Genomic DNA, 22,034 nt, shown 5'->3' with positions numbered 1-22,034 from the left:
TCTTCTATTTCCTGGGGGTTGTGTTCCTTTGTCTCAACTGGACTTAATGTTTCCTGCGTCAGTGGTTTATTTTGCAAGTTTTGGGGTGGTATTTTTCAGTAGACCTAGCCAAGGTGGGCAAACAAACCCTTCTTATGCTGTGGGATTTTCATTCATTTTATCGGAAGGAGCCAAAGGGCCCTCAGTTGTTGGATCCTTTGCATATTTCATGTGTCAATGATGTAGACAGGAATTGTTGAGGTGTAGTAACTAGGAATAATGGAATTAAACTAAAGAATGGGAAATGAAGGAGGAACACTAGTACGGGGCAATCTTATGAACAGTGAGATCTTTCTTGAGGCCTGGTCTGCCTGCAGGTTTTGTTGCACTTTAATTATTTTGGCTCAGAGTGTGAGATTTTCACCCAGATTGTTACATCAGCACAACTCTAATGGAGCTTAGTTATGCTGGTGTAAAAGTGGCTTATCCTTAACCCCTCTTCTCTTGGTGGTCACTCTATACCTAGTGGAATGGCTTGTAATTATCTCAGGCAAGACACCTAACATCCCTTGCCCCCGTCCTTCAACCCTATGTACAGTAGGGTCTCAACATTCGCAATGGTTTTGTGTTCAGAACCTTCATGGATGTTGATTTGATTTTTGCAAATGGGGCTAGGGGAAGAGCAGCTCAGAACGCTGGGAAGTGGCAGCTGCTGGCGCTCCTCACCCGGGGCCCCAAGAAAGCAGCGGCCACCGGTGCTCTGGCCCCCGAGTCCCAGGGAGGCGAGGCCACTCGCAAATAAATTGAATTTGCGAATGTGACACTCGCTAATGTTGAGACCCTACTGTACTTAATTTCAGTTTTCATTGTAATCTTTTTGGACCTCTGTACTTACAGATGTCAGTCTGTACTGGAAATACGATTGATCTGATGAAGTGGGTCTGTCCCACGAAAGCTCATCACCGAATAAATCGTTTTGTTAGTCTTTAAAGTACTAAATTTCTGCTTCTTTTGTTTCGTTAGAATACAGACTGACACAGCTACCTCTCTGTTACTAGCAGGACGGCTGTTTATTCAAGAAATCCTTGTAAACTGTTAAGAGCTAAGACCTCCAAATTTGGTACGCAGTGTCCTCTTATCTTAACGTAAAACACAGTCAGGGTTTGGTTGTGCCAGGAGAATGGAATGTACTGGGTAAATACTATGTCAGCAACGCTCGAATCTATGGGACCCACCTGGAACTCTTCTGTCAGGCCCTCTCCCTTCCGCAAAGTGTGCTAATTAAAATGGAGAATCAAAAGGTTCAAAAAAGAATAAACTTCTACAGATTGAAATCCTGGCTTGAACACAGAGGTGCTTTGCACAAGACCGAGGTATGTGGGATGTTGAGCAAAGTGACAAGAATAAGTGAACAGTGGATCTAATTTCAAAGTACACCTCAAAAGTTGGATAAGTCCCATCCCCCGTGTTGGCAAGTTCAGCACTGGGCGGGTTTGGAAATTCAGCCTTGACAATAAACCTCTCAGTTGTAACTGTCTGCCCGATTGCTTGGTGCCTCTGGCCTCTTGATATTATTCTCTCCCTGCCTGTGTGGGACATCCACAGCTTAGTGAGAATCCTGTGGCTGCAGCCACACTAGCCCCTCCGAAAGGTAATGTGGCACTTCAGAATATGCTAATGAGGCACTACCATGACTGTGCAGAACCTCATTAGACTAATGGCAGCAGTGCGCACTTCCAAACTGCTGGTTTTGCAACACACGCTGCCCGTGTAGCCAGGGGCCTTTTGAAACGACACCCCTGATTTCAAAAGCCCCTTCTTCCCAAAACCAGATGGAAATAAGGGGCTTTCAAAATCAGGGGGCCGTTTCGAGAGGCCCTCGGCTACACGGCCAGCGTGCGATTCAAAACCGGCAGCCATTATGCTAGTGAGGTGATGCATATTCATGGTAGTGCTTCATTAGCATATTCTGAAGTGCAATATTACCATAGCCCCTCCAGAAGGAGGGGCTAGCATGGCCACAGCCTATGGGTAAGGAAGTGGAGTCAAGGCTCAGCATGTGGATCGAAGGGGAGAATTTTCCCCAGCAAACAACATGCTTGAGGTGCTGCAAGAAGATACTTAAATGGGGAGGAGTCTGGTTGTGATGATATAACCCATACACCTTCTGGGTATGGTGTACTGTCCAAGTTAGAGGCACTGTGGCCACTTACAGAGAGGAGAATGAGTCTGCTCTGAAACCTTAACTTCTAGCTAGCTGGCTTTTAGCTCCTGCAGTAGGTTTGTGCACTAAGCCCCAGAGATCCCAGGTTTGATTCTGCTTACAGAGGACTAGAGTCTAGTGGTGGTACACTGGCTGTGCTAAATGACAGTGTCAGTTCACGTTCTCTCTTAGGATGGAGGTCAAGTTGGTGTGAGGGAAACCCTGAGTAATGTTGGCAGGGCTGGCCTCTGGATGTACAGGATGCCAAATGGCTGCAGGACAGAATAGGCTGAGGCTTATGCCCACCTCTGGCCAGAGATGCTGGGGAGATTAAGCTGTCAGCTGCATTCTCCTCCAGTGTGAAGGTCCGAGTTGGAAGTCCAGGTGGGCTGCATGAGTTACACAGCTGTGGGGTCCCAGGTGTATGTGTGAATTGCTTGGCCATGTTTCCTGTTTAGGGTGGCTCTGATCTACTAAGCATGGAGCCCATGTCAGGCGGTTCATTTTCAGTAAAGTGAGAGGGCAATTTAAAAGCTTACCGTCTGTTTGGGGTTCAGGGAGTGACAGCTATGCTATGGATGGCCCCATGTTCTGCACTGCGTTTGAGCTGGAGAGCCTGGTACAAGTGTTGGCAGCATCTTCCCCCACAGGTAGCTCCATAGGCATCGCCAACATTTTAAATTGCAAACCCAGACTGTTTCTCTTGTTCTGTTTTTAGCCTGGCGGACAAGAACAGCGCCCTGAAATGCACGTTCTCTGCTCCCGGCCACAGCACCATTCTCCTCCAAGGACTGGCCTCGCTCCGGGCTCAGGCTCAGCTGCTTGATGTCATCCTCACTATAAATAATGAAGCATTTCAGGTTCATAAAGTTGTCTTGGCTGCCTGCAGTGACTACTTCAGGTGAGAATCTGACCAGCAAGCAGAACCAGGCAGCTCTTCCTTGTCCTTTCCTCCTTTGCTCTAGGAAAGCTGGTGGGATGCAGTTCATGAATATTAAGGGCCAGCTGCTCACTCGCTCAGAGTCAGTCACACAGAAGTCAGTGGGATTACCTGTGGAGGGAGCAGCTCTGCCATAAAATTCTAGGCTGTGCAGGAAGTGCTCTCTGCCTGTCAGGGAGGGAAATAGACTTTGTGTCACCTAGCAATGGCTGGTCCCACTTATTAACCAGAGTCATTGAGTGACTCTGAGCTGGAAGGCCACAGCCATGGGGGCCTCCAGGGGAGACGTTAAGTAGCAATAATGCAAATACTAGCTCATTACTTTCAACTATTAAATATTTTATTTGAGGTATGAAGGACATTAAAAACTGCAGAATGGCCACCTTGGGTCACAGCAATGGTCCATCTAGCGCAGCATCCTGTGTCTGACCAGTGCCAGATGCTTCCAGAGGGAATGAACGGAACAGGCCAATTACTGAGTGATCCATTTCCTGTCATCCATTCCTTTGTTTAGGGACCTAGAGTGTGGGGCTGCATCCCTGACTATCTTGGCTATTAGCCACTGATGGACCTATCCTCCAAAATATTGAGCCTAGTGTGTCTGCCTGCGTCCTCAGTCTTGGAGGATCCTGCGCTTTTGGGCAGATTACTGGCCTCAGAAGCTCACAGCAGCCTTCAGTTTAGGCACTTTCTCTAGGGCACTACCTTGCTGTTTGTTGAACTACTCTCATCACTGTCCATCCTGGGGGAAAAAGTGGGGGAACCAAATTTCATCATCTCTGCAGCCTCTCCAAGTGGTACGGGGCCAGGCAAACCCCTTTACCAGAACCAGTCCTGTTTTCATGCTGTATTGGGGAGGGTGTGGTAGGCACGTGCCTGCTCTCTTTTCTAGGTTCCAGCCCATGGACCCTGTGAAAGCAGCTGCCTGCAAACAACACCTCCAGCAACCGTGTGACAGCTACAATTCCCTGGGCCATTTCCCCATGGCCCTCCCCAGCACCTTCCTTACCTGCAGGTTCTTCTCTCTGGTACCTTCTTGCACTCACTCCTCCCAGATCCTCCACTTCACCTTCTGCCCTCAGGTCCTTGCATGCACTGAGCCAACAGAAGAGAAGCCTTTTTTAACCAGTCTCACCTGGTTCTGAATTCTCCCCCAGTGTTCTGATAAATCTGACTCATTTGCCTCTGGAAACCTCCTAATTGGCTCCAGGTGCTTTAATGGGCTAGATTGCTCTGATGGAGTCTGGCAAGTTCCTGCTAGTTCTAGATTAGCCACAGTTAGTTTACCCTGGAACAGGCTGATATCTTTCCCTTCAACTCCTCACCTGTAGCCCTCTGGCCTGATTCTATCACAGTAATTATACTTTTGGCCTTTGTAGCATCCCCTGACAGTGAGTTCCACAGGGCACCTGTATATTTTGGGAAGAAGTACAGCCTTATGTTTGCCTTAAACCTGCCACCTGTCCATTTATTGGGTGCCCCTGGTTCTTGTATTATGGGAGGGGATACATTGCAGTTCATTAGTCATCGTCTCCATACTAGCTATGATTTTGTGCCCCTCTACCCTCCTAGTCATTTCTGTTCTAAGCTGAACAGTCCCCGTCTCTCTTGTCTCTCTTTACTAGAGTGTCTGAGTTGGATGGATGCATCCTTCCAGCAGGCAGGGAAGCCAGGCAGGGCTGTCACCTTCCTGATACTGATGCAGAACTGAGGCAGAGAAATCTGCTAACTTGCCCAAGGCACACCTGGAGCAGGATGTTGGACCCAGCTGTCCTGAATCCCTAACTAGCATCCTCACCAGGGGGCCATGCAGCCTGTCTGTTTAAAACCTATTATTAGCTTGCACTGCATTTGAGAACAGAGTCTCGCTTTCTGACTTGGAAGTGGTAGTTTCAAATGCTCATAAGTACTGGAGACCCCTGTGTACCACAGAGTCTGTGTTTCTTTGGAGTTCTTGCTGGACAGCCTTTTGATCATGGGAGTGAAAGGGGCCAAGGCCCTCTAGGAGCAGTCTGCAGTCCCTGGAAGTGCCAGTGCCTGAGGAGCTTGGCTACTGGAGCCTGATGACCCAAGAATACCAAGCACTATGTACAGGGACATCTTCCATTTTTTTCCACCAAATTCTGCTGCTCCAGGATGCCTTTTTGTGTGTCTGTTGTCTTAGACAGTCCAGGAGCTGTGTTCTCTCTCTTTCACATTAACATGAGCCTAAAAGTTTATTGCGCTCCCTTAACAGGCAGGCAATTAATGATGGAGATGATCTTCTGCCAAACGTTAATAGCACTATTTGTATTCATAAAGGCTGTATGCAGTGCCGCTGCTTGTGAGTTTTCACTGTCGCATGATAATTGCCTAGTAGGTGTCTTTTGTAACTTCTGCTGTGTTAAGTAGAGCTGTCCTGGGGAACAATGACAGCATAATCTAGCCATTGAAAATACTCTGCTTTTAATTCAGAAAGGTGTGTGCGCGCATGGGGCTGGGAGGGGAGAGCAATGAAAGCCTCTTTCATGCTTTTCTGTAACCAGTGTGTCAGAACTGTAACACCTTTTAAAAGAATTGCATTATTTCACTCTGTGTGCCAGCCTGCTTCCTTCTTTACATTCAACTCCTTTACACCATGCTGACATGGGTCCCGCAGGGATTGAAAGCTCTGGGAGTTGGTTATGTTAAGGGATTGTAATCCAGTGCTCCTTTTTCTTGCATGGATGGCCTATACCAGTGAATAGTGTTACTTGTCCCTGGGCTATGGAAGACCCATTTTGTACCCAGATCTCCCTCTGCTTGAATCACTCGACTGTCTGCGTGCCCATGCTGGACTGCACCAATCCTTTTGGCACAGTTTGGGAAGGAGAACTGCAACTCTCAACTCTGAAGTCCCCAAGCCGTTATTTTGCTCCTGTGTGTCTGACTCCTTGAACATACAAAATCACTTTCCTTCTCTCCAAGGTGCCTCAGTTTAGGTAGCCTTGACTGCCTCTTTAAGACCTTTTAAATAAAAGCAAAGGTCACTGGAAAACCTGTCAAACACAGTCCTGGAGAGCGTAACTCCTCCAAACGGAAGTTGGGAAGGGGCACGTCCCCTTCCAAGCTCTTTGAGGTAATACACCTTAGCTTGCGAGGACGGTAACTTTGCTGCAGATATGCCAATCCATCCCAGCTTTCATCTGGGTAGTGGGCATACCCTGAGCATGAAGACATGGCAGCACAGGTTCACCCTGCCAGGGACCCTGTGCTGAAGGTTGTGCTGCTACATCTTCACTGCTGTTACCTGAACTAGCTAAATGAAAGGTAATGTGAATATTCCTCCAGCACCACAGCAACATCTTAACTTGCAATGTAGATAGGGGCACAATTATGCAGCTGCTCCTGGACACTTCAGGCCAGCAGGTGAGGGGACTCTGTTGGTCAGGCAGCCCAGGGGGATGTACAGATCCAAGAAGGAATAACTTGGGGAGAGGCAAAGAGCCAGCTGGGAGGTTTTAAAGAGCATAAAAAGCCTTTTTTAAATGTCAGACCCTTTGTACCCTATGCAGACTGGCTTTGGTGGTGGTGGGTCCTCTTTGCTTCTCCAGCAGCCTGATGGGAGAGGCACTTGCTCCACAGACTCTGCCAGCAAGCCTGGTTGTGGCATGTGTGCACAAAATAAACCTTTGCACTCGGTCCCCGCAGGTAACACAAACAGCACCTAAGTTTAATGTAAACTTATCAGTGATGTGTAGAGAAGACCCCATGGCACCCATGGAGTGTGACTCAGGGAAACACCGCGCTTGGCTAGAGTAGCCATTTACAAGTTTCATCTGCTGCACTCAGCTCGGCACATGCAGCCTTGGAATATAGAAACATCCTCATGAAGCGATCTACTGCCAAATCTACGCAAGACATGGTCAACTGATCTGCTCACAGCTGTGCTGTAACTAGATACTGGTTTTAGTTGCCTGCTAGCCCCCTCAGTTTCATAGGGAGTGCAGAACAGCCCTCAAAACCAGCAGTCTGGCTGCACTAGCTTGCAGTTAAGTACGTAACTGGAGTAAATGCCTGTTGCTAAATACTTCTCAACCTCTTCCAATAAAAACAATTAAAATTCTATAAGAGGCTTGATTCAGATAGTTCTGTGAAGTATAAGACTCTGCAACTGCTGGCTTGCTCTCCTAGAGGGGAGAGAGCCTAAGAGAGATAGCTGTAGTAGGCTGGGGTTAGCTATTGGCAGGATGTCTTCATGACTGGCCAGCAGCATGCACTCTGCAGTTCTCTCAATCACCAAATGGAATTTTACACGTGAGAGATGTCTGATCCTTGCACTGAGATTAGCAGTCAAATGCAAAGTTCTCTTGGTGTCCAGAATCTTTAAAACCAATCATATCATGCACAATACATTGGGCCAAACCGAACTCTTCTTTGAAATACCCAGCTCTATGTAAACTCAAAGCAAGGTTGAATCTCCAAATGCCAGTAGAAATCTGTGCAGGCCCATTGCTCACACAAAATCCTCACTTGCATTTGCAAATCAGGAACGTAGATGTGCGGCAACCTGATCATTTTTGCAGGCTCACTGAAAGTGTGAATGTTGCTAAAGCTACAACTGTTGTTTCTAAATTTCAGCATGAGTTACTTAAGGTGCTTTTCTTTGCTGTAGGCCATCAAACAAGGGGCTATAATGGGTCAGGCAATTTGTAGTGTCTGCCTTTGTGATTAGAACTTTATTGGAGTGCTACAGCATTGGTGCTACCTGCTCCATCTTGTGCCAGTGCAAGGATTGAGACTTTTTTTTTTTTTTAAATCTAACTAGAATATCTCCTCCTTAGCTTCATTGTACGTCCCATGGATTGTAGCCGTTATTTCATGCTCCCATTTCTCTTGAGCAATTGGGCCTTTCAAGATGCTGTGCTTTGATTACCAACCTGCATGCCACTCCCAAAAAGTGTTAAGATAGACAGTGCATCACTTTGCTCACACCCATTTCTTTTGTGTTCTTGATCCTCAGGGCGATGTTCACGGGAGGGATGAGAGAAAGCAGCCAAGATGTGATTGAGCTGAAAGGGGTGTCCGCAAAAGGATTGAAACACATAATAGACTTTGCTTATAGCGCCGAAGTGACTCTTGATCTTGATTGTATTCAGGATGTGCTGGGCGCTGCGGTCTTCCTCCAGATGGTGCCTGTGGTGGAGCTCTGTGAAGAGTTCCTGAAGTCAGCGATGAGTGTTGAAACGTGTCTCAATATTGGGCAGATGGCCACCACCTTTAGTCTTGCGTCTCTGAAGGAATCGGTGGATGCCTTCACCTTTAGGCACTTCCTTCAGATTTCTGAGGAAGAGGACTTTCTCCACCTGCCCCTGGAACGCCTGGTCTTCTTCTTGCAGAGCAACAAACTGAAGAGCTGCAGTGAGATAGACCTCTTCCGTGCTGCCATCCGGTGGCTGCAGTATGACCAGTCCCGCCGTGCCAATGCCAGCCAGGTGCTGTGCCACATTCGCTTCCCGCTCATGAAATCCTCTGAGCTGGTGGACAGTGTGCAGACCTTGGATATCATGGTGGAAGACGTCCTGTGCCGACAGTATTTGCTGGAGGCATTCAACTATCAGATCCTGCCCTTCCGCCAGCATGAGATGCAGTCTCCTCGAACCACCATCCGCTCGGATGTCCTGTCCCTAATCACCTTTGGCGGCACCCCATACACCGACAATGATCGGACTGTGAGCAGCAAAGTGTATTACTTGCCAGACACCAGTGTGCGTCAATTCAAGGAGCTCACAGAGATGGAGGTGGGCAGCAGCCATGCCTGTGTGGCAGTGCTCGATAACTTTGTCTATGTGGTGGGGGGGCAGCATCTGCAGTACCGCAGTGGTGAGGGAGCGGTCGATATCTGCTACCGCTACGACCCCCACTTGAACCAGTGGCTGCGCATCCAAGCCATGCAAGAGAGTCGGATACAATTTCAGCTGAACGTCTTGCATGGCATGGTGTATGCCACGGGTGGGAGGAACCGGTCGGGGAGCCTGGCCTCAGTGGAGAAGTACTGTCCCAAAAAGAATGAGTGGACCTATGTGTGCTCCCTCAAACGGAGGACATGGGGGCATGCTGGGGCCACAGTGGGGGGCAGGCTGTACATATCAGGTGGGTATGGAATCTCGGTGGAAGACAAAAAAGCTCTGCACTGTTATGACCCAGCCATTGATCAGTGGGAGTTTAAAACCCCAATGAATGAACCCAGAGTACTGCATGCCATGGTCAGTGCGAACACGAGGATTTATGCCCTAGGAGGGCGCATGGACCACGTGGACCGGTGTTTTGATGTATTGGCTGTGGAATACTATGTGCCTGAAACTGACCAATGGACAACTGTGACCCCTATGCGGGCAGGACAATCAGAAGCTGGTTGTTGCTTGTTAGAAAAGAAGATCTATATTGTGGGAGGGTACAACTGGCACCTGAACAACGTCACAAGCATCGTGCAAGTGTATAACACAGAAACAGACGAATGGGAAAGGGACCTGCATTTCCCAGAGTCTTTTGCTGGCATAGCATGTGCTCCTGTTGTTCTACCACAAATAACCCAGAGATAACCAGGTGTTACTGTGGTGGCAGTGAGCTCCTCTCATGTGTTGCATGTTCTCAGGACTGTATGTTTTCCCTTTGTTTGCAAATAGCATTGTGTGCTTTTGGGGTTTGGGGGAGGGAGCAGGGACCGGAGGGAAGGAAGGAGGAAAACAGTTTGCATTCCCTTCTTCAAGAAACCTCCGCTGCCTCTTCTGTAGCATTCTGATAGTGTCTTCTATCAGAAGCACTTGTTGGCCAGTTAGACTTGTCGTGTGCTGCAGGTAGTCTAGGTTCCTTGTTGTTTTGGGGGGCAGGATGCATTACTCTGCCCCTCTTTTTAACAACATCATGCATTGCCGGCAGTGGCTGTTCTTAAGCCCTGTGGGATGTTTTAGGTGAGTTCCCATGTGACTTCATTAATGTTTCATGTTTCCCAAAACTCCTGTGTGGATGGAGACTTGTGTCATTTTGTTTGTTAAAAAGCAAAATCAAATTCTTTATAACATAAAGCAATAAGGGGATGCTGGGACTGGACAAATCAGGGGGCTTTGGTTATGATGCACCTTCCTGGCTTCCCAAGGTATGAGATTTTTTTTTTCCTTTCCACTAATAGAATACAGGTTATCTCCGACCACTGAGGTCGGTCGGTTCTGTTTGCTCTTTGCCACATGAGACAGTTGAGGTGAAGCTACCCCTCCAGATAGCCATCACATAATGTCCTACTCAACAAAACTCCCCTTTAAGATGCCCAGACTTTGGAACCCAAAGGGGCCATGTTGGCAGCTTGCCAGGAGATTGAGGACATTAATTGAATCTAAACATTCATGATTTTCACAATTGCCAGTAAAGCATGTGACAGACCCAGCAGTAAGAACAATGGTAATGGTAGCTGTCTCCATCCTGATGTTGTAGGCAGAGAACACCCAGAGCTACTTACTAGGGCTTCATCTCTTTCTTCTTTGATCTCATTTTCTCCCCTCCCCTAGGCAGATTCACCCACACCAACCAAAGAGTCAGGTGGTGCATCTCCTACTGCTAAAAGGTTCCCCCATCTATGAATAAGAAATATCCATTCCTAACCCAACAGAAATCTATGAAATGCAGAGTTCTGTTGTTCCCAATGTTTCATTCAACTAGAGATTGAATATGAAATAGATTTGTTTTTCTGTGCATCAGACTTCTCAGGTGTCCTTTTTGGCAGGACCATTTTCTAAGGAAACTGACTGGCTGGTGCACTGAAAGTTTTTTACTTTCATCAGAAATACTGTGTGAAGGGCTTCATTATATTTCTTGTGGGTGTATGCAAAATTTTCAGAAACACACACAAATGCTGGGCCCTCATGGTCTATAGGGAATATAAAATGGGTGTTGCTAATCTATCATTGATCAGACCTCTTTCTGCCCAAGTGATGAAGCATAAATCAAATTCATTTTAAGCTCTTTCTCTAGGATTTACATTCAAATATTTGAATACATGATACAGAGAGAATGTATGTTACCCAGCTAAGCCACATGATCTGACATGCGTTCACTGTTAAGACAACCCAATGAAAATTTAATTGTCTTCCTTCCCTTTTGCCACTGAAGAGTGAATAAAAATAAAGCACCCTGTTTTTTCCTGCAAGATTTCAAGCTCCCCAGGCTGGCACTGCAGCAGTTCACTAACAACCCCTTGTTGCCTGTACTTGTGCTTACGATGCTGTGGCTGTACGAGAGATGCTGCAGAAAAGGCGACTCGCCCAATGAATGGACAAAATGCAAGAGGAAAAAAATATTAAAAGAACACAGCACTAGAACGCTTTTTGTTAACAGGCCCTCCCTATGTATGTTTGTCAGAAGTTGGGGTTTTACTAAAGGCCAGCTGCCTTTTTTCATTCTGGGTGTGAAGTCCTTGTGGCTTTGCAGGGGGTTCCTCACCAAGGAACACTTGAGTGCTTGTCCTTAATTTTTCTTTTCTAATGGTCCTATAACTACTCTTTCTATGCCAGCAATGCAGGGCCGAGCCTCTGATTGTAAGCCAAGGTGCATATTCTCAGCGCTCACAACTACCCTGCACTAAACAAATCAGGGAGCCTGCTTCAGCAATGAGGTGGGCACCTGGTGCTAATGGAAAAAAAATGGTTCATTTCAAGCTTCAGTGGTTGTTAAATTGTTGCTGGGACAGAGAAGAGAAATATAGTTTAGAAATTATGAAAAATGCATTCTTGGGGTCGTCTTTTTGAAAATTACCTTTATGGAGGGGGGTGTCCATTTGGAAGTGTGGCCGCTTTCATGGAGGGCTATAAAAAGCCCTTCCACTGAAGGCATCAGTTAATCAGATGTACTGTAGCCTGCCACATACATACTGTACTAGCCTCATCACTGTACTCTCCTTCCAGTCCCACGTGGAATTGGTGCTAGGGTGGTGCTTTCCTGATTCTCCAGCTGGAGATTGCTGGCAGAGCAGTGGTATGCTCCGTCTGTGTGTGAATGGAATGTTCTTTTTATAGATCTACATACAAATAAAGTTATTTTTCATAATGTTAACTTTCAACATTTCAGCTGTTCTTAATTTAAAAGAAACTAGCCACACTCTTGGGAAAATACATATCTTGCACACCAGTAATAAAAGTTGGTTTGCTCATGTACAATACCTAGCAATGGCTCAGAGCTGTTGCATGCCTAAGCTCTGTTACCCTGAAAACAAACTGGGTTCTTTGCTGGGTAGAAGCTACTTGAATAAATAGGTGACAACAATATTGGTGCTAGGATGTACAGCTCAACAACTTTGAGTCTTAAAGCCTGTGTCTACACGGGCACAAATCTTCGAAATAGCTGTATTTTGAAGATTACTAATGAGGAGCTGAATTGAATATTTAGAGCCTCATTAGCATTAGGATGCTTCTGGCCATGGCACTTCAAAAGCACGGGGCTACAGCGGGGTCCTTTTTGAAAGGACCCCCCACCTTTTGAAATCCCCTTATTTTGATCAGTGATCGGAATAAGGGGATTTCAGAAGGTGCGGGGTCCTTTGGAGAAGGAGCCCCGTGTAGCTGCGCCAAGCCACGTGCTTTCGAAAGTGGTGCTTTCGCAGTGCCGTGGCTGGAAGTGTCCTAATGCTAATGAGGCGCTGAATATTCAATTCAGTGCCTCATTACTAATCTTCAGAATATGGCTATTGCAAAGATTTGTGCCCGTGTAGACACAGCCCAAGAGCCTCCAGGAGGGCAAAAGGGCCAGGTTCATCCACCCTTTCTGCTTCAAGCCCGTCATCTGCTATTTGAGTTTGCTTGGAAACCATCTCCCTACTGAAAAGTAGCATAGGTCCATTTCAATGCAGATGCCTCCTTTTGCCCTGACCTCCCTGGCTTTGTGCCCATAAGAGTAGAGTCCCCTGCTTGATGCCATAGTGATGGGTTCTGCATAAATATGCAGATATGAGCAGAATTGATTCTGGGGGAGAGAAAGGATTTGCTTCATGTTTGGTGGTGTTACAGAGCTCCTCAGTGGCCAGGTTTAGCTGGCTGAGCTGAACTATGCGTGAACAGCCATTGGCCTGGAAACCTCTCCCCGCAAAGACTGAACAAAGCCAAACACGTTAGATTGCACTTTGAGTCATTTGTTAGATTGAAAGCAGCAATAAACATTACAGGGCAAAAGCTGATTTGGCCCATTTTTAAAATATACTTGAACAGCTGGGGAGCGGTAAAAGCAAAATGGCATTAGTTCTCGGTCTGTTTGCAGCACAGGCATGTCCCCACTAGGAGCACAGGGCACTATCAGGCAGGCTAACAGCCTCTGTCTTCTTACCTTTTATGGGCCTGGCAATAGCCTTAGAACTGTAATGAAAAACTGAAACTCTTGGCAGTGTCTGTGTCATACAGTGGTGTCGTTTAATACTTTCCCAACCCTGTCTGCTTTGTAGTCTTATTTTAAAGTTCCTCTCTCCAACAAAATCTCGCCAATTCTCACTTAACTCCCCAGTCAGGCCTGTGCTCACAAATCTATCCCAGCTAGTTCAGCCCAATCCTCAAAGGTTTAATGACAGGAGCTATTTTATTTTATATATCTTGCTATTTATTTAAAACTAGTACATTTATCCAGTGTTGCTCAGATCCTTAATTAAGTTTGTGCATTTTCTCCTGGCTCCCTGACAGCAACAAAGGGAAATGGCCTGTAGTGTCTCTCTACAGAGCAGGGTGGGGGGGGTGTATTTCCTATGTATGGAGCTTCGCCTGTCTCTTTCCATTTTCCTGGCACAACCCAACCCTCACCTTGCTTTAAGTTGGGATAAAGGGAATCTGTACCCTGAATTTGGTGATCCCTGTTCTTACTGGTTAGGAGGAGCTCTTGAACAGACAGACTCTCTAAAATATATAGTAGGTGACAAATGACAAGCCATGGTCCGTTAATTCAGACACTCCCGCACCTGTCCATTGGCCTGTACTTCAACCCACCTACCCTTCTTCAGAGGCCAAATGAAACACAGGCACCCATAGTATCCTCTGAAAGCAAACCCCAGGGCCTTTCCCGAGAGTTTCTTGCCAGCCCCGCCTTTCCTGTTATATCAAGGGTGATCTAGCATCACTTGTTCTGCTGACTGAGCCTGTGGCAGCCCCTGAAGGGGAGGGTCTGTCTTATGAGGTCATATTCTATTAATAATCAGACTAGTCCCCTTTGTAACATGCTTTGAGCTCCACTGCTGAAAGCTGCTTATTTATGAAACACAAATGATTTTTACATCTGACTACTTTTTTCCCAGAATGAATGGTCAAAATATACTCTACAACGCACTCTGGGGTTTTAAAGTCATGTTTGTTAGCAGACTTCTGTGACCAATTTTTGTGACAGTAGGCCTCCTGTCATTAGTCTGAATCATCAGGGCTCTCCACTGCAGGTGCCTTAGGAACAAACAGCATTACTTAATAAATCTAAAGTGCTGTTTAAAACCAGTGGACGTCTGTCCCAATACTGTGGCTGTATGTAGCAGCTTGTCCAGCAATGAGTCCTAACAGCCTTTGCTGCCATTTGATCATTTTAGACCCTTCCAGCCCTATGTTTTTATGACTTGTTGGGAAGAAATTCAATCTGCAAGATCGTCCCTGGGACATGTCTTTAATGGAAAAGCAACCTCCCCGATTCCATTTGTTGTGGGAACTCTTGTTTTGGGCTGTGGATTTTAAATCCTGCCAGGGCATATTACTCACCTGGCAGGTCAGGTGCAAGCTTCCTGGTTTTCTGTCTGTGATAAAGCGGGGGCCTGTGGGAGCTGGCTGGGGCCACTCAGTTAGGGTGCACTGCAACAAATGGGACAGCCAGTCCCAAAAGCTGGTGGCTATTCCAATGTTATTGTTGACCAAGTTTGGCATCTACTATGTATTTTAGAGTCTGTCTCTTCAAGAACACCTCCTAAACAGCTTCTCTGTGACTTTACTGGTCAATCAGAGTCCAAACCACACACTTCCCTTAAAGCACCCAGCTTCAGGCCACCAGACACCCAGCAGAACAAGATTCTCCTCATCCCCAAGGATTGGCCACATTACTTGCCAAGTCAGTGAATATAACAGACCTTATCCCAAACGCACACTTGTAGCCAATTTTTATTAAGTAAATTAAAATTTATTTTAAAAAAGTATTGGTTGAAAGATGGATGTACATACATGTGAGTTCAATTCTTGAGGTTCTGTTACATAAGGGAGATGGTGACCTTGTAGTTCTTTTAGAATTTAGGTTGTGGTTATAACCCAGAATCCATATCCCAGGTGATTCCAACCAGTGGCTGTGACTTCGCTCCTTGTGGCTTAGATTTCCCTGCATGAAACCTCATACAGATCCAAGACACTAAGTCTGTCCATTAAAGGGGCACCAGGGTTCCCAGGATCTCATTTCTTATGGCTTGTAGCTTTCCCCAACAGCAGACAAGAGACAAAAAATGAGACATTATAATACTGCAGCAGCAGCTTCTTGGCCTAGGAGAGCACAGTCGTCTTTTGATACAAGCTTCCGTCTGCCAAACCTCATGGCAGTTTGCACAAGGTAATTTATCCATTAAACAGTTCACATGCAGTTTACCAGGACCTGCAGAGAGAAATATAAACACTCATGCTACTTCCATCAAGTTTCATCATAAATGTTAACATTCCCTTCTGACCTTGAATCAAAGCCCTAGTTAACAAAGATTGTTCACATTGTAAGACTGGAGCAAGACCACCTACCATCCTACTGCTCTAATGAGGCCAGTTTGTATTTCAAAGTTATGTTCCAGCCTAATGTAACAGCCCCCCTTGCCATCTAGCATCTTCCCAACAGGTCGACCCTGGAGCATTCTGTCTATGAGCTGGTTGACCCTTTCTGGGCATGTGTCACCTTTTAATCAGACAATGAAATATTTCAATCGGATAACATCACGCCATCCTCATCCCAAACTCCGTAGCGTACAAGTCTGTCACTTTTTAGTTGACTTTTTAAATGGAAGGGAGGCGCACAGTGATGGCTGGAACCGTATCTTTGTGGGCCAGTTGTGAGATTAGCTTCATGACAGTTCAAACCCTGTTTATCCCACAAAGCGTGCCAACTCTGCCTGAGGCCTCAGCAGTGGAGTCTGGCAAGGAGCAGCTTGAAGACAGCTGCCAAACTGGCTTCATCTGCAGCCTGAAATTAGATTCAGATTGGAGGAGAAAGAGTAAAGATTTAGTGCCCAAGGACTAGGGAGCCCAGAGTTGTGAACAGAAATGGAAACCAGACAAACTGCTATAACAGAAGCCTTCACCGTTTATTTACTTCAGAGAGCAAATCAAAGCCTCGTGCCTTCCTCCCTGAGGATTCTCAACTGCAATTTCACGCCCAGGTCCCTGTCTCCTAATTAGGTAGAGCAATTTCTGTGACTTCTACAAAATAAAACAAAACCTTGTTCACTTGTTTAGGCAGGCCAGGGGCCAATCTCTGTTTCTGGTTACACAGGTTTAAATCTGGATTTATTCCAAATTAACACAACCAGAGCATATTTTAGCCCCATAGACAACTAGTGATACATATAATCTTCAAGTCATTGCTTTGGAATTGGGCTTTTTACAGCTAGTTAACTGGTAACTTTCTGAACAGACCACTGCTCTGTGTCTCTTTAAGCACAGCATTGTTTTGGTTTAAGTGCATAATTTTTCCTTAATCCACCAGTGCACTGCAGGCTAGGATCTCAAAACTGGAGTCCTGTTAAACCTGCAGCCTTAGAGGGCACAGACGTACTGATTCAACAACCCTTGCTGAGTGGAAATCTTGTGTTCAAAGTAAGCTTGCTAATGGCAGCATTATGATACTGGTGCATAAATAAATCTGTAAATTTCACTGAGGCTGAAGGAGACACACCTGGTTAGTAATGCAGCTCGTGTACTTAAACCAGGCGCGTGGGATAGAATTTGTGGAAAGGATTTTGGATTTAGATATGCATATTGTTGGCTTCCTAGGAAGTGAACACAGTCAGATACCACAGTGATGGACAAACTATAACCACCTAGGTGGAAAGGCTTTCTGTTTGTCTGGGGAGGGACATTTTACCCTGCCCCTTTCTGTCTAGGACAACACACATCACTTTGAGATGGATTAGAGAATCCACGTAAAGTACTTGTTTCCCCGCGTGGAAGATGGAGTTGGAAATGGTTGACTTGAAAATCCTAAATAAGGCTGCCCCTCTTCACCCCCACCCCCAACCTAACAAGAATGTATTGCTTCTTTATTACTTGTGTAAACTAGGACAGTCAGGCTGTATTACCTGCCGTAGCCTTTCTCTGCTTGCCATATGGCCCTGGTGTTGTGTTTGAGGTTTCCTCTGTCAAGTTTTGAGACTCATAGGTCACCTGAGCCCAGGGGAAAGCTGTTGTTTGTCTTCTAGGCCTGGAGCTGGTGAGGTGGGGTGGAGGATACCTGTACTTATCACTCCGTGTGTAGCAATAACATGGAAAATGTTCCAGCCTTTGCACCAGGGCATGAATACCTTCTTGTTGGATTTCAGAGGAAGCAAGCCTTGAGCAGGTAAAGCCCTTCAGGAGCCTTGTGACAACTCTGCTTTGGCTAGTGGCTTGCAGGTGGGGATTCCCATAGTGCAAAACAAGTAACTAGGCTCTGCTGTGGCTATGTATCAGCTGTGACATGTCAGGACCCTGGGGACGTCACCTCAGGTGCTTAGACCTCACTGAACCCCCTCTTCTCTGCCAGCCTGGGTCCCTTTTTCCCTTGGTTTTGCTGAGCCAGGTTCTCCAGCCTCCTGTAGCAAAACACTGGAGCAAGGCCCCACTCTGCTGCCGATACAGACCCTGAGATCTGCTCTGGAGGGGCCCGTCTTACGGGAGTCACTGCAGTACCCTGATGTTCGCTTCCTCTCTCTTGGGGTACAAATGCAAAGCTATGTGAAGTTGGCCTTCCCCTTTGTGAAGGAAGGCACATGCAGCCGCTCACCCCTTGCCAGATAGAAATTACATAAGCTGAGTTGTACTGTAAACCAGAAAGAAGTTCATCAACTGGGAAACAGTGTATTCTAAGTGGTTAAAGAGATCACAAACGGAGCAAAGCCAATTCCCAAGAAAATAAAACAAAGAGCACAGTCGAAGCTAGAGATGCTAAAAACAGGCTACAAACAATGTTCCCTTTAATTTTTTCCATCCATGGGTGGAATAAATGTTGTTACATGCCCCAGGGCCCGTGCGGATGTGCACCTCTAGTAGAAACACAGGCTGCCAGCTGGGGGCGCTCTGCTAATCAGCTGGGGGGCACCTGAACCTCTCCTGGGCAGCGTCCCCAGCACTCAGCTTGCAGGGAACACTGGTTACAAATAATTCTCTCTCACCCTAGACACTGTTTAGGTAGAGTCCTTCACAAGCCATGTGTCCCATGACCAGTGTTCCCTATAGGCTGAGCACTTGGGTGGTCACCCAGGAGAGATTCAGGGAAGTGACTGTCACTGCCCTTCTTCATCAGGTGGTTCATTAGCATGAGCATAGACGTAAGACCATTGGAAGAATCCCTCTTCTGCCTAAAGGAACCAGAGTTAGATTTTCAAAGTATAGCAGGAAAGACATTGCTCCAAATGTGGGACCTGGATGGAGATACACACTGTCACCCAGCTGCAGGGCTGCTCCCCTCCCAGGGTCAGATAAACAGCTGGTCCTCAAAACGTGAGCCACAGGTCAGGTGCTTGGGCTGATAGATGCAGATCTCTGAGCAAATACTTCGCTGTGAAAAATGGGGAGACATTCCTGTACCCTGCCATTCCTTCTGAACCTTGTTCTCTGGGCCCCATTCAAGGTAACATGCCCCCGATCAGCTGTAGGCCCCCAGCCATGACGCACCCTTTGTTGGCCAGCTCTGTACCCTTCTCCTTCAAATAGAGCTGGTTTTCCAGTTACCTCGTCCCCTGCAGCAGCTTCTTGGACCCCACTGTCCCCCTGAAGGCCTCCCGCCCAGATACGTGTTCCAGTGCATTCTAGAGCAGGATTGTTCCTTGCTTAACCTCTGGAAGCCAGCAACATGCACAGACTCCCTACCATCAGGCAAAACGTTCCCACCCCCAGCGGACAGCCACCGGACAGGATCTGGTTCTGTCCACTTCACCCCTTGTAGCAAATCGCTTTGGAGAGGAATTAAAGAGACACTGTCCTGTTTCCTCTGCACTTTCTGTAGCTGTGCTACTCCCCACTGGGTTCCAGCATCACACCCCCCAGACAGTTCTAGCCACATGAAAACATCAGAAGAATTTGTGTGGGGATCTGCGGCAATGCTGCCATGCTCAGCACAGTTTGCACATCCAGAGTTTCCATGTGTACCTCTGCCAAAGGCACAAGGATGTTGTGACAACCCACTAACCAAGGCTGTGCCAGTTGTGTGCCTTTCGCCTGAATCCGGTCTCTCATGGCCACAAACATTGCTGCCTCAGTATCTGTCCAGGAAGGAAGCTTCTTGCCATTCACCCTGACTGCCTTCATCCTTTGTGCATTTACAGCCTGGCTGCAGAGTGGCAACCTCTATGCATCCTGTGTGGTAAGTGGCAAACTGCCTGAGGCATGGCACTGAGAGGCACTGCAGGCCCAGGGGCAGGGTGGGAGGGGGACAAGGCTCTCTGTCCTGAAGGGGCAGGGCCAGGGCCAGGGCCAGGGCAGAAGGAGCAGGGCTTGAGGCAGTCAGTTCTGCCCTGCCCATACTCCCTCTGAGTCACTTGTAGAGTGGTGCACAGTGCTCCTGCAGCATTTCAAAGGGAGCTGGAGCTTCTTTTTCACTCCTATCCAGTTTGTGCCACAGACACAGTCATTGTCATGTACACACTGCAGCACACACTCAGTCTGTGTCACAGAGTCTGACTCTCACACTCTGTCTCTACTACACAGTTATTCTGGCATAGCTTATTCTACAGTTATTATTCCAAAATAAACTCTTCCAGAATAACGCATCCACACTACAAGGAAGCACCTAAATAAACAAAACTTATGCCAAAACAGTGTGTCCACACTGTTCACAGTCTCCCAAAGGGATGCAGTATCTCCAGATTCATTGTCTGTAGGGCACAACCTCTCCCGCCTGTGGATTTTTGGGGAGATGGAGCCCCCTGCTGTGGGGTTCTATCTCTTCTACTCCAGCAACGCCAGTTCATGCTTCCTTTGGTTGATGGCTAACTTCTGAGCTTCCGTTCTTTTATGTTTATGTTCCAGGGCTAAATTCTGCCTGGCTGCCTCTTCTTCCGTTTCCTTCCCAGCCTTAAGTTGCCTCAGTTCCATGACTGCTTTCTGCTCATCAGTTTCCATCTGTTTCAACTCCAGCTGTCCCTTGTGTGCCTTCTGCCCGGAATCTACAGACCTCCTACTTTTTGGTAGCTTCACTTTCACTCATGTTGCTTGATTTTTTCCTGGCCCTGCTTCCCTTGTCTGAAATAAACAAACAGAAAATAACAAACTCTGCCTGATCTCTAGCCACCACACTCAAAACTCACTTAAAATCACCACCAGCATGTCAGGGCAACAAGCTGTGCATGCTATCCTACTCGACTCTGCCACTGTGACAGACTGAGGCCCCTGGAAAGTCACCGAAGGTACTTAGACACCACTGAGCCCCCACTTTTCTGCCAGTCTGAGTCTCCCTTTCTCTTGGTTTCATGAGAGAAGGCTGGAGAGCCTGGCTGAACAAGACCAAGAGAAAAGGAGGGGTCTTAGCACCTCAGGCAATTTCCCAAGGGTTACAATCCATCACACTAGTAAATAGAATTTGAATGAATGTGTCATATCTAGCAAGGGGGATCCTAAGAAGCTGGTAGGCAAGTGCACCTATTTTGAGGTGCATAGGCCCAGTATGAGGAAAGCACTTAAGCATGTCAGGAATCTCTCTCTGTATATCTGTATTTTTCGAAATGTGCCGCTGACTGTCCTTCTGTGAGTCCATTTGTTCAAGAACTCTTTGTAAATGGTAAGAGCTAGGATTGCAGCTTCCTCCCATCACAGCTTAAAGCCAGGTCAGGGGTTGGTTGTGCCAGGATAACGGGATGTGCCTGGAATGTGACTGTTTCCTATCAAACAGCACAAAACAAACTGGGCTGAGGGGTAAGAGCAGGAATAGTTATACTCACGCTTGACCACAGGGGGGCAGCAAGCACAAGAGCCAGTTATACTCATGAGTGACCACAGAGGGGCAGTCCACCCCCCAACAACCCAGCCTGCCCTTTGGATCCACTGCCCTGGGCTGGCTACAGGGAGTGTCAGTGGGTGTCCTGTGTGGCTCCCCCTCCAACAGCCCCAGCCCTGAGAGAAGTCCCAATCCAGGCACTCCTTGCTCTCCCTCTCCCAACCCCAGCTAGCCCCAGGGGAAAGCTGCAGGATGGGGTGTACAGCCCCCTTCCCCCAGACCCCGGCAATGCTAGATGAGTCTGTTTTGCTGAATGGGAAAGGACTAGTATTTAGGATTCTATTTCAAGTTCCAGAAGCATGTGCTTAAGGTGCAATACATGCTCTGCTGAGTCTGGGCTTTTAATTGCTAAAGATTCTGCTTCTCTGAAACTTGGGGTCAAGTGAAGTTCAGACGTACTCAACAAAGACGGCAGCCTGGTTCTGGAAACCACTCAAAGGGAACCCCTGTTGGTCTGAAAACAGTTATCTGGTTACACTGCTGAATAAACCACTCGTGGTAACATTCTGTCCTGTCTTAGGGCAAGTTATCATATGAACTGTTTGGGTTTTCTGGGCTTTCCAGTACTTTGCTGTCCTTAGTGCTGATGAGTAGGACAGGTAAAAACATGAAGTTAAGCCATGTGAACCAAACGGAGATACAGGCTGAACCTCTCTAGTCCACCACCTTGGGGACCTGACCAGCGTGCCTGGTAAGCAGAGTGCTTGGATTGCCCACGAGAGGTTCAGGTGCCACACAGCTGAT

General features: G+C 47.2%; 1 protein-coding gene across 3 annotated transcripts in view; it reads left to right on the top strand.

The window, feature by feature from the left end:
* Window positions 1-12,168, top strand: part of KLHL26 (kelch like family member 26) — a 28,320-nt gene extending 16,152 nt beyond the window's left edge. For 2 of the 3 annotated variants that reach the window (XM_074978578.1, XM_074978579.1), the window contains exon 2: window positions 8,104-12,168. In XM_074978578.1, the coding sequence (XP_074834679.1) occupies window positions 8,104-9,682 (1,579 nt within the window). In that variant the 3' untranslated portion in view covers window positions 9,683-12,168. Of the gene's footprint in view, window positions 1-2,900; window positions 3,084-8,103 lie in introns of all 3 variants that reach the window. The other variant, XM_074978577.1, reaches the window with a different exon arrangement.
* The last annotated feature ends 9,866 nt before the right edge of the window (window positions 12,169-22,034 follow it).

The sequence above is a fragment of the Carettochelys insculpta genome, chromosome 27 (assembly GCF_033958435.1).
Source record: "Carettochelys insculpta isolate YL-2023 chromosome 27, ASM3395843v1, whole genome shotgun sequence".
Classification (NCBI taxonomy): Eukaryota; Metazoa; Chordata; order Testudines; family Carettochelyidae; genus Carettochelys; species Carettochelys insculpta.
Note: the sequence above shows the minus strand (reverse complement) of the source record. Positions and strands in the feature narration are given on the sequence as shown.